A 12,322-nucleotide genomic window follows, 5' to 3' on the forward strand; every position below is an offset into this window, starting at 1 on the left:
GTAACTGAGGCACAGAGAAGTTAAGTGACTTGCCCAAAGTCACACAGCTGACAACTAGCGGAGCTGGGATTTGAACCCCTGACCTCTGACTCCAAAGCCCAGGCTCTTTCCACTGAGCCACGCTGGCTGAGCCCAGTAGGCAGCTGGGCCTGCCCTGGAGTCTGGCAGGGAGCCGGACCGACCCCAGAAACCAGCAGCCCCAGAGACCAGCATCGGAGCCCCTCAGGGAATCGGACCAGTACCGGAGCCCGGCAGGGAATCAGACTGGCACCAGACTCCGGCAGGGAGCAGGAATGGCTCAAGAACTCGGCAGGGAGCTGCCAGGCTCTGGAGCCCTGCCCCGGAGCCTGGCAGGGAGTCGGGCTGTCCCAAGAGTCTGGCGGGACCCGGACCAGCCCAAGAATCCAGCAGGGAGCTGACAGGTCCCGGAGCCCAACGGGCCGGCACTGGATCCCAGCAGGGAGCCGGGTCGGCACCAGAGCCCAGGAGGAAGCGGACCAGCTCCAGAATCCGGCAGGTAGCTTATGGGAGTTGGAGTCCTGCAGGCCAGCACTGGATGACAGGAGGGAGGCCAGACCAACACCAGAGCCTGGCAGGGAGTCAGACTGGCCCAGGAATCCGGCAGGGAGCCGGAATGGCCCCAGAATCCAGAAGGTAGCTGACAGGCCCCAGAGCCCGGCACCAGATCCTGGCATGGAGCCGGACCGGCCCCCGGAGCCCGTCAGGGAGCCGGCTTACCTGGGGCAGGGCAGAGTTGAGGTGGCGTTGCAGCTGATCCCGCTGGTGCAGGGCATCCTGCAGCCGGCTCTGAGTGGCCCCCAAGCTCTCCTGACTCTCGCGCAGGGACTCCAGCAGCTTCTCCCGCTCATCCAGCATGTTCACCATCAGCTGCTCGAAGTTGGCGTCCGCGTCGGCAGGGTGGGAGGGGCCCAGGGGGTCCCCCTCGCTGATGGTGGGCATCACCTCACACATGGCGGGAGGGGGTAGTGGGGGTCTCACAGGGTGGGTCACTGGCTCTCAGCCTCAGAGAAGATCTAACCAGGCAGGAGTAGATCCCGGCAGGGAGCTCTCCCCATGCCCACACATGGATGCAAGTCAGAGACCCTCACCCCACCTAGATCCTGCTGCCTGGAGGTGATGCGGAGCCCTGGGGGGTCTCTCAGGGTGCTGCCTGTGCCTCTCGAACCTCCAGCCAGGCAAGCAGGAGATGGGCGAGCAGCAGCCAGGCCGGGCCATGATAAGGAGCTGCCTGTGCCAGGAGAGTGGGTGCCCTACTTCTCCCGCCGGGCACTGGATTCTGGTAGCATCCAACCTGGGTACCGTGATGTCTTTACCCCTGGAGAGCGGGACTAGGTCTGTGGACAAGAGAGAGGAGACAGACGTGAGGTTGGCCAGCAGTGGGAAGGCATAGATAGATGCCCAGGGCCAGGTCTGGGCGGGCAGGAAGGATGAGCCGGCCCTTCCCGGGATTGCTCCAGCCTCCTGCAGCCCTGTGCCCCACCTCCACCCCACCTCTCCAGCGGCTGGCAGAAGAGCAGTCGCAGTGGTTTCTGTGCCACGTGGCTCGCTGACCAAATATAGAAGCCATCCACCCAGCAGAGGGGAAGAGACCGGCCAGCGGGCACCCCACTGGCATCCTGCTCCAGTGGCCGCCTCCCCGGTTCCTGGGAGTCAGGGCGGGTACAGGCTTCCCTGGAGGGCCCAGAAACCCCCAGGGCACCTTTCTGCATAAAGCACTGGGAAAGTCAGGGCCACCTCCCAGGCTTAATTCAGAGGGTACCACTGGGCACAGAAGCAGGATGTGTCAAGCAGCCGCAGGACAGGCCACGGGGGTGGGGATCGGGAGGAGCAAGAGGAGTCAAAATAGATTAAACCAGTCAGACGGCTCTGCTTTAATCCAATTCCCCTCTATTAAGCCCGCCACCCAGGGTGCTGCCAGGGCATCCGGGCATGCAGGAAACTCAGCCGCTCTACTCCATCCCCCGCCGAGTTTGGGCAGAGGGGCGGCAGGGCATGAGGCACCATCAAAGAGAAGCAGCGTGGCTCAGTGGAAAGAGCCCGGGCTTTGGAGTCAGGGGTCATGGGTTTGAATCCCGGCTCTGCCAATTGTCAGCTGTGTGACTTTGGGCAAGTCACTTCACTTCTCTGTGCCTCAGTTCCCTCATCTGTAAAATGGGGATGAAGACTGTGAGCCCCCCGTGGGACACCCTGATCTCCCTGTAACCTCCCCAGCACTTAGAACAGTGCTTTGTACATAGTAAGCGCTTAATAAATGCCATCATTATTATTATTATTATTATCAAAACCATCACATGTTAGCAGCATCAGCGAGCGCCTCCCACGTATACACTCAGAGGGCAGTGGGGTGGAAAGTTGAAGCAAAGCCTTCCACTGATGGCTGGGTCACACTCATTTCCTCCTGGCCAGGGGTTAGGTCACACCATTCATTCATTCAATCGTATTTATTGAGCGCTTACTGTGTGCAGAGCACTGTACTAAGCGCTTGGGAAGTACAAGTCGGCAACATATAGCAGCTCCGAGAAGCAGCGTGGCCTGGTGGATAGAGCCCGGCCCTGAGGTCTAATCCTGGTTCTGCCACCAGCCTGCTGTATGATCTTGGGGAAGTCACTCTACTTCTTGGTGCTTCAGAAGCAGCGTGGCTCAGTGGAACGAGCCCGGGCTTGGGAGTCAGGGGTCATGGGTTCTAATCCCGGCTCCGCCACTCGACTGCTGTGTGACTTTGGGCAAGTCACCTCACTTCTCTGGGCCTCAGTTCTGTAAAATGGGGATTAAGACCGTGAGCCCCATGAAGGACAACCTGATCACCCTGTATCTCCCCAGAGCTTAGAACAGCGCTTGGCACACAGTAAGCACTCAACAAATACCATCATCACCATCATCTGTAAATTGGGGATTCGATACCTGTTCTCCCTCCCACCTAGACTTTGAGTCCTGAGTAAGACTGGGACTGTGTCCAACCTAATTACCTTGTATGTACCCCAGTTCTCAGCCCAGTGCTTGACACGGAGTATGCTCTTTAACAAATACTGTTATTATTATTGTTCTTATTATTAGTAGCAATAAGAAGAAGAACAATAATAAAATATTTTCCCCTTAGAGGCCCAGGAAGCTGCCCTGGCCAGAAGGATGACACCCTCTTTGTCCCCCACTTGCCCATTGCTCTGGTCCAACAGCAACAGAGATGCCCCATGGCATGAGAACCCCGGAACTGGAGGGAACCATTCATTCATTAATTCAATCATACTTCTTGAGCGCTTACTGCGTGCAAAGCAGTGTACTAAGTGCTTAGAACAGTGCTTTGCACATAGTAAGCGCTTAATAAATGCCATTATTATTATTATTGTGGGAGAACACAACCAACAGACACATTCCTGCCCACAACGAGCTCACAGTCTAGAGGGGGAGACAGACAACCTGGCACATAGTAAGTGCTTAACGGATACCACGATTATTATTAAACAGATAAATAAATCACAGATATATATGTGCTGTGGGGATGGGAGGGAGGATGAATGAAGGAGCAAGTAAGAGTGGCTTCTTGAAGGAGATGTGCCTTCAATAAGGCTTTGAAGTGGGGGAGAGCAATTATCTGATATGAGGAGGGAGGGCATTCTAGGCCAGAAGTAGGATGTGAGCGAGAGGTTGGCAGAGAGATAGATGACATTGAGATACAGTGAGAAGGAACAAAGTGTGCGGGCTGGGTTGTAGTAAGAGAGTAGTGAGGTGAGGTAGGAGAGGGCAAGGGGATTAAGAGCTTTAAAGCCAATGGTGAGGAGTTTGGGGGATGGGACCATCCCCTCCAGCCTCCTATCTCCAGGACACATGGTTGTCAGTTCCTTACGGCGATCCCACAACCTTCTCTCAGTGTCTTGTCACCCTTTAACAAATACAATTCTTCTTTACGCCCATTCAGAATCCCCCAGAATCCCATTTCCACATCATCCCCTTCGATAGCATTTTCTTAACATCTGCTGTGTACCTAGCTCTAGAATATTAGGCCCTTGGAACATAGAACAGAAAAGAAAGGGGGGGTTCCTGCCCTCAAGTAGTTTACCATCTTCCTGTTCCGTCCTCAGGGCGTGTGGAGAAGAAAGGGTCATCACACTAGCTGGGATGCTGGAAAATGGGAAGGTTTGGGGCCCAACTCAGGACTCAGACATGACCCCCACCCCCCTCATCTCAGGGAAGTGGAGCTTTGCCAGGAGGAAAAGAGGGAGCGGGAGGGGAAGAAGGGATTGTCTTTCATCCTAAGGGCTAGAGAGGCTGGGGAGTTGGGTGCTGATTTGGCAGGATGCAAAATTGGGATCCCAAGGAGTTGGGGGGGAAGCCATTCTGCTACAGAGACTGGTTACGGTCTGCACCTAGAGGGGACACCAGCCCTCAGAGCACATGGGGCCTGCTGAGACCCTTGGGGCCGGAGACCATCTGTTTGGCCAGAAAGGAGCTGGAATCCCAAGCTCCTTCTCTTCACCACTCCCTGGCAAGACTCTTGCTGAGGGGCTGCAGGACCAGAGAGGTGTGAGTTGGAGTCCAGTATGCTTGTCTAATCTAGTCTGCTGCTGACCTGCTAGGTAGCCTTTCAGGCCACAGCTTCCCCACCTGGACCAAGGGGAAAATAAAGTCTGCCTCTTCCCGCCACATAGGGATGTAAGGGGATAACTGAGGTGGAAGGTGGAAAGGGTTTTGAGCACTTCAGAAGAAAGCAGGGCTGGCACCCAAAATACTGAGGGCAAAGGGGCTCCCAGATCAGTTCTTGAGCCTTACTTAGTCTGCTATGACCAGCCAAGTGGTCTAAACTGATGAAAAATCCTTATGGGGGAAATCCTTATTAGTATTGGCAAAAACAGCAGCAACTCTCTTTTATCCTCAACTGGACCCCAGTGCGTCAATCCCTGCCCTGTCCAATTATTGCCCCATCTTCCCCCTCCCGTTCCCATCCCCAAATCCTCCAACACTTTCCGCATACCTTCTGCCACCACTTTTTTTTTCCTCCTCCTCACCCCTCTTGACCCTCTGCAATCTGGCTTCCGCCTCTCTCACTATACCCTCTCTGCAAGGTCACCAATATGACAGCCTCCTTGACAAATCTAATGGATTCTATTCTAGCCCGATCGTCCTCGACCTCTTTGGCTGCCTCTGACACTAGAGACCGCTCCCTGCTCTAGGAAACCCCATCTAATCTTGGATTTTCTGACACAGGCCTCTCCTGGTTCTTCTCTTACCTCTCTGACCGATCCTTCTCAGTCTCTTTCACTAGTTTTTTCCCTGCCTCCCACTCCCTAACTATGGGCATCCTTTAAGGCTCAGTTCTGGGGTCCCCTTCTCGTCTCACTTTAAATTCACTCCCTTGGGGAGCTCATCCCCAAGGACTGAGAAGTAGTATGACCAGGTGGAAATAGAACAGTCCTGGGAGTGGTAGAATTGGGTTATTAATTATTATATTATAATATTATAATTATTATGGTATTTGTTAAGCACTACTATGTGCCAAGCACTGTTCTAAGTGCCAGGATAGATACAAGGTAATCAGGTTGGACGCAGTCCCTGTCCCACATGGGGCTCACAATCTCAATCCTCATTTGACAGATGAGGTAACTGAGGCACAGAAAAGCAAAGTGACTTACCCAGGTCACACAGCAGAGCCCGGATTAGAACTCACAATTTCTGATTCCAAAGCCCGGGCTCTTGTTGCTAGGTCATGCTGCTTCTCTAATTCTGGGTTCTAATTCTGCCTCTGCCACTTCTCTGCCATGTAACTTTGGGAAAAAAGTCACTAAATGTCTCTGTGCCTCAGTTACCTCATCTGTTAGAGGGGGATAAAATAGCCAGTGTCCCTGCCTTGTAAACCAGAAGCCCCAAGCAAGATAGGGGCTGTATATGATCTGCTTGGATTGTATCTACCTCACACTTAATAATATGCTTGGTACATAGCAAGTACTTGAATATTATTATTATTATTATCTACTCCCACAACCTCAACTACCACCACCATGTCCTCCCTCCACATATCCGCCGAACTAGCTCTCTTCCTCCCTTCAAAGCCCTACTGAGAGCTCACCTCCTCCAGGAGGCCTTCCCAAACTGAGCCCTCCTTTTTCCTCTCCTCCTCCTCATTGCCCCCTCCCTCCTTCTGTCCTACCCCCTTCCCCTCCCCACAGCACTTGTATATATTTGTACATATTTATTACTCTATTTTATTTGTACATAGTGCTTTGCACATAGTAAGTGCTTAATAAATGCCATTATTATTATTCATTTTATTAACGATGTGTACATAGCTAAAATTCTATTTATTTTTATGGTATTGACACCTGTCTACTTGTTTTGGTTTTTTTGTCTGTCTTCCCCTTCTAGACTGTGAGCCCACTGTTGGGTAGGGACCATCTCTATATGTTGCCGATTTTTTTGTACTTCCCAAGCGCTTAATACAGTGCTCCGCACACAGTAAGTGCTCAATAAATACGATTGAATGAATGAATGAATGAATGAATATGCAGATGGAGAAGCAGCATGGCTCAGTGGAAAGAGCCCGGGCTTGGGAGTCAGAGGTCATGGGTTCGAATCCCAGCCCTGCCACTTGTCAGCTGTGTGATCTTGGTCAAGCCATTTAACTTCTCTGTGCCTCAGTTACCTCATCTGTAAAATGGGGATTAAAACTGTGAGCCTCATGTGGGACAATCTCATCACCTTGTACCCCCCAGCGCTTAGAACAGTGCTTTGCACATAGTAAGTGCTTAACAAATACCATCATTATTATTATTATTATTATTATGGGTTCTAATCCTGGCTCCACTGACTTTGGGCAAGTCACTTCACTTCTCTGGGCCTCAGTTACCTCATCTGTAAAATGGGGATTAAGACCGTGAGCCCCACATGGGACAACCTGACCACCCTGTGTCCTCCCCAGAGCTTAGAACAGTGCTTTGCACATAGTCAGCCATCATTGTTATTATTATGACTCCCAAATCTACCTTTCTAGCCCTGGCAGCTCTCATTCTCTGCAATCAAATCACTCAAAACAGTCACCTCTTGCACCCTTACCCACTCTCTTCTCCCTCTACACCCCAGCTCACACACTTTGTCCCCCTCAAGTCAACTAGGCATTTTGCACCCCACTGTCATCTCTCCTTAATAATAATAATAATAATAATAATAATGGCATTTATTAAGCACTTATTATGTGCAAAGCACTGTTCTAAGCACTGGGGAGGTTACAAGGTGGATTACTGCATCAGCCTCCTCTCCGATCTCCCATCCTCCTGTCTCTCGCCACTTCAATCCATACTTCACGCCGCTGCCCGGATCGTCTTTGTGCAGAAACGTTCTGGGAAATCTCCAGTGGCTAACAATCAACCTAAGCATCAGGCAGAAACTCCTCACCCTGGGCTTCAAGGCTGTCCATCACCTCGCCCCTCCTACCTCACCTCCCTTCTCTCCTTCTCCAGCCCAGCCCGCACCCTCCATTCCTCTGCCGCTCACCTCCTCACCGTACCTCGTTCTCACCTGTCCCGCCACCGACCCCCAGCCCACGTCTCCCCCTGGCCTGGAATGCCCTCCCTCTGCCCATCCGCCAAGCTAGCTCTCTTCCTCCCTTCAAAGCCCTACTGAGAGCTCACCTCCTCCAGGAGACCTTCCCAGACTGAGCTCCCTCCTTCCCCTCCCCACAGCACCTGTATATATGTATATATGTTTGTACGTATTTATTACCCTATTTATTTATTTATTTTACTTGTACATATTTATTCTATTTATTTTATTTTGTTAATATGTTTTGTTTTGTTGTCTGTCTCCCCCTTCTAGACTGTGAGCCCGCTGCTGGGTAGGGACCGTCTCTACATGTTGCCAACTGGTACTTCCCAAGCAGTTAGTACAGTGCTCTGCACACAGTAAGCATTCAATAAATACGATTGATTGAATGAATGAATGAAAGGTGATAAGGTTGTCCCACTGGGGGCTCACAGTCTTAATCCCCATTTTACAGAAGAGGGAACTGAGGCCCAGAGAAGTGAAGTGACTTGCCCAACGTCACACAGCTGACAATTGGCAGAGCCAGGATTCGAACCCATGACCCCTGACTCCAAAGCCCGGGCTCTTACCACTGAGTCACGCTGCTTCTCCTTCCCAGTGAACTCTTGCCTATGCCCTGCCCTCTGTCTAAAACTCTCCTACACTTCCTAAAGATCAAGAAGCAGCGTGGCTCAGTGGAAAGAGCAACGAGTTTGGAATCAGAGGTCATGGGTTCAAATCCCAGCTCCACCAATTGTCAGCTGTGTGACTTTGGGCAAGTCACTTCACTTCTCTGGGCCTCAGATACCTCATCTGTAAAATGGGGATTAAGACTGTGAGCCCACCATGGGACAACCTGCTCACCTTGTAACCTCCCCAGCACTTAGAACAGTGCTTTGCACATAGTAAGTGCTTAATAAATGCCATTATTATTATTATTATCATGATGTCTCACCTTCAAAGCCCTTCTGAAATCACATCTCCTCAAGGAGGGCTTCCCTGATTATTCCCTCATCTTCAACTTCAGCACTCTCTTGCCACTTAAGCACTTGGGTCGTAACCATTCCCCCCATGGCAATTATATATGTGTACGATATTATTTTCTAAGTGCCTGTCTCCCCATTAGACCGTAAGCTCCTTGGGACCAGGGCTCTTGACTACTAATTTTAGTAGTGTTCTGCATCCAGTAGGTGCTCGGTAAATATTTTTGATGGATTTGCTGACTGATTAAGGAATTGGATTGGTTCCACAGACACTAGTTTAAATCAGGGTCTCATATTGCTCTGGCCTTGACTCAGATGGCAAGGCTTTGGCATAGCTGTCCCATAATCAAGAGATTTGCCTCTCAATGACATCTGATTAGATTATTTTAATATTCCAAGCAGCAGCAGTCTAGTGGAAAGAACACAGGCCCGGGAGTCGGAGGACTTGAGTCCTAATCCTGGCTCTGCCACTTGCTTGCCGTGTGACCTTCGCCAAGTAACTTCCCTGGGGCTCCGTTTCCTCAGCCACTTACCTGCTGTGTGACCTCGGGCAAGTCACTTCACTTCTCTGTGCCTCAGTTACCTCATCTGTAAAATGGGGATTGAGACTGTGAGCCCTAAGTGGGACAAACTTATTACCTTGCATCTACCCCAATGCTTAGAACACTGTTCGGCACCTAGTAAGAGCTTAACATATACCATAATTATTATTATTTGTCAAGCCAACCTCACTATACTTACATACATATCCATAATTTATTTTAACTGTCTCTTCTTCTAGACTGTAAGCTCTTCTGGTGTAATGTACTCTCCTAAGCGCTTAGTACAGTGCTCTGCGCACAGCAAACACTCAATAAATATCACTGGTTGTTGGTAAAGCTGAATGTAAACAATAATAATAAATAATGATGGCATTTATTAAGCGCTTACTATGTGCAAAGCACTGTTCTAAGTGCTGGGGAGGTTACAAGGTGATGAGGTTGCCCCATGGGGTGCTCACAGTCTTCATCCCCATTTTACATATGAGGTAACAGGCACAGAGAAGTGAAGTGACTTGCCCAAAGTCACAAAACTGACAACTGGCGGAGCTGGGATTTGAACCCATGACCTCTGACTCCAAAGCCCGGGCTATTTCCACCGAGCCACGCTGCTTCTCAAAACTGTAAACCAAAAACTGCTCTATTAATCTCTGCCCTGATGGAGACTTTATTCTTGCTTTAGGAAGTGTGAGTCGCCTTGCACCTTCTGAGCTGTGACCTAAGAATGATAATAATGACGGTATTTGTCAAGTGTTACTCTGTGCCAAGCACTGTTCTACGTGCTGGGGTGGATACAAGGTATTCAAGTTGTCCCACATGGGGCTCACAGTTTAATCCCCATTTTCCAGATGAGGTAACTGAGGCACAGAAAAGTAAAGTGACTTTCCCAAGGTCACACAGCGGACAAGTGGCGGAGCCGGGATCGGAACCCAGGTCCTCTGACTCCCAAGCCCGAGATCTTTCCGCTAAGCCATACCACCTCACTCTGGAACTCAGGACCCCAAGGCTGGAAGGAGGAAAGGGACAAGCCCCCAGTGATGCCCAGTCCCACCCAAGCCATGTCCCACCCACAGTGATCCTCCGCCCCCACCATGGCGTCCTCTCCCCACTTTGCCAGTCAGCTGTCAGGAGGGAGCCGAAAGGAGGTATTCATTCATTCAATCAATCAATCGTAATTATTGAGCGCTTACTGTGTGCAGAGCACTGTACTAAGCGCTTGGGAAGTACAAGTTGGCAACATATAGAGACAGTCCCTACCCAACACTGGGCTCACAGTCTAAAAGGGGGAGACAGACAACAAAACCAAACATACTAACAAAATAAATAGAATAGATATGTACAAGTAAAATAAATAGAGTTATAAATATGTACAACCATATATACATATATACAGGTGCTGTGGGGAAGGGAAGGAGGTAAGATGGGGGGATGGAGGGGGGACGAGGGGGAGAGGAAGGAAGGGGCTCAGTCTGGGAAGGCCTCCTGGAGGAGGTGAGCTCTCAGTAGGGCTGGACTGGTGTTGGCAGTTTATTCATTCTTTCAATCATATTTATTGACCACTTACTGTGTGCAGAGCACTGTACTAGGCGCTCGGGAAGTACAAGTTGGCAACATATAGACACGGAAGTATGTCCTTAAGCCCCAGGATTGGTCTTTGGGGAAAAAGTCTGGGAGTCCCCAGGGGACCCCCACTTCCAATGATCCCAGAACTGCTGTGTCTATATGTTGCCAAATTGTACTTCCCAAGTGCTTAGTACAGTGCTCTGCACACAGAAAGCGCTCAATAAATACGACAATGAATGAATGAATGAATGAACGAACTGCCAACACCAGTCCAGAGGAAGGTTCCCCCCCACCACCAGCCCTCCGACACCCAGTTTCCACTTTTACTGACACCTTAAGGGGTCTGTGCTCTCCCTCCCCTTCTCTCTTCATACACACAAACACACACTCACTCACCTCATCACAACGACATGCCGCTCGCCCCACTCCCTGATGGGATAATGAGAGGCTGGGGAGAGTCACGGCAGCTGGGAAGCTACCCATCCCGACCCCCTCCCCGTGACCAGGTTATTTTTATTTCGCTGGTCGTGGCTTTGGGGCCCAATCTCCAAGGGTGCAAGCGTGCGGTCTGCCGGCCGCCCCTCTGCCCAGGGGGTTTGTCTCTGCAGCTCCCCCGGCCCCCCGCAGCCCCGAGCTGAGGCAGGCCATCCTCCCTCAGAAAGGATGGAGGAGGCGAGCGCTGCCCGGACCTGCCCAAGGGACGGTCCTCGCGGGGCCGTCCAGAAACCCATCCCTCAAACGGCATCCATGGCAACCTGGCTTGTAAAGGGTGGGATCTGGCCAACTAGCCAGGCAGACCAGGGCACGAGCGGCCTGGGTTCAATCAATCAATCGATCGATCAACCAGAGACAGGGACTGTCTCTATATGTTGCCAATTTGTACTTCCCAAGCGCTCAGTACAGTGCTCTGCACACAGTAAGCGCTCAATAAATACGATTGATGATGATGATTTATTGAGCGCTTCAGGTGAGGTTCAGGCCTCACCTCAATTGCCGACTGGCTTGGGCCTCAGTTTCCGTCTTTGTACAATGAAGAGGATGCCCCAGGCCTCCCACCCCAAGAGGACCACCAAGCGGGGACCAACAGGAACCCAGGCCAACCTCCCACCGTGCCAGCCTGAGACCGTCGCTCCCGGCCTGCCCTGTGTCATTCATTCAATCATATTTATTGAGCACTTACTGTGTGCAGAGCACTGTACTAAGCGCTCTTGGGAAGTACAAGTCGGCAACACATAGAGACGGTCCCTACCCAACAGCGGGCTCACCGTCTAGAAGGGGGAGGCGGACAACAAAACCAAACATGTAGACAGGTGTCAAAATCGTCAGAATAAATAGAATGGTAGCTATATGCACATCATTAATAAAATGAATACAGTCGTAAATATGGACAAGAAAAATAGGGTAATAAATCTGGACAAATATATACAAGGGGAAGGAGGGATGAGGAGAGGAAAAGGGGGGCTCAGTGTGGGAAGGCCTCCTGGAGGAGGTGAGCTCTCAGTCGGGCTTTGAAGGGAGGAAGAGGACTAGCTTGGCGGATGTGTGGAGGGAGGGCATTCCAGGCCAGGGGAATCCTTCTGCTTCCCAACCCCTTTTTTTTTTTTTTAATGGCATTTGTTAAGCGCTTACTATGTGCAAAGCACTGTTCTAAGCGCTGGCACTGTTCTAAGCGCTTTCCCCCCGCCCTCAGGCCACACTGCTTCTCGGGCT

The 12,322-nt window shown here is 51.1% G+C and overlaps 1 protein-coding gene across 8 annotated transcripts in view; it reads right to left on the reverse strand.

Annotated features, from left to right (window-relative positions):
* The window catches only part of PPFIA4 (PTPRF interacting protein alpha 4), a 73,430-nt gene that overhangs the window by 45,723 nt on the left and 15,385 nt on the right, over positions 1–12,322 (reverse strand). For 7 of the 8 annotated variants that reach the window (XR_005451843.1, XR_005451842.1, XR_005451841.1 and 4 more), the window contains exon 2: positions 739–1,355. Coding sequence is in view for 3 of the 8 variants with exons in the window: in XM_038748994.1 (XP_038604922.1) it covers positions 739–972 (234 nt within the window). In the remaining 5 variants the exon portion in view is untranslated. Of the gene's footprint in view, positions 1–738; positions 1,356–2,477; positions 2,497–12,322 lie in introns of those variants that run through there. The other variant, XR_005451840.1, reaches the window with a different exon arrangement.

The sequence above is a fragment of the Tachyglossus aculeatus genome, chromosome 7 (assembly GCF_015852505.1).
Source record: "Tachyglossus aculeatus isolate mTacAcu1 chromosome 7, mTacAcu1.pri, whole genome shotgun sequence".
In the NCBI taxonomy this organism is placed as follows: Eukaryota; Metazoa; Chordata; class Mammalia; order Monotremata; family Tachyglossidae; genus Tachyglossus; species Tachyglossus aculeatus.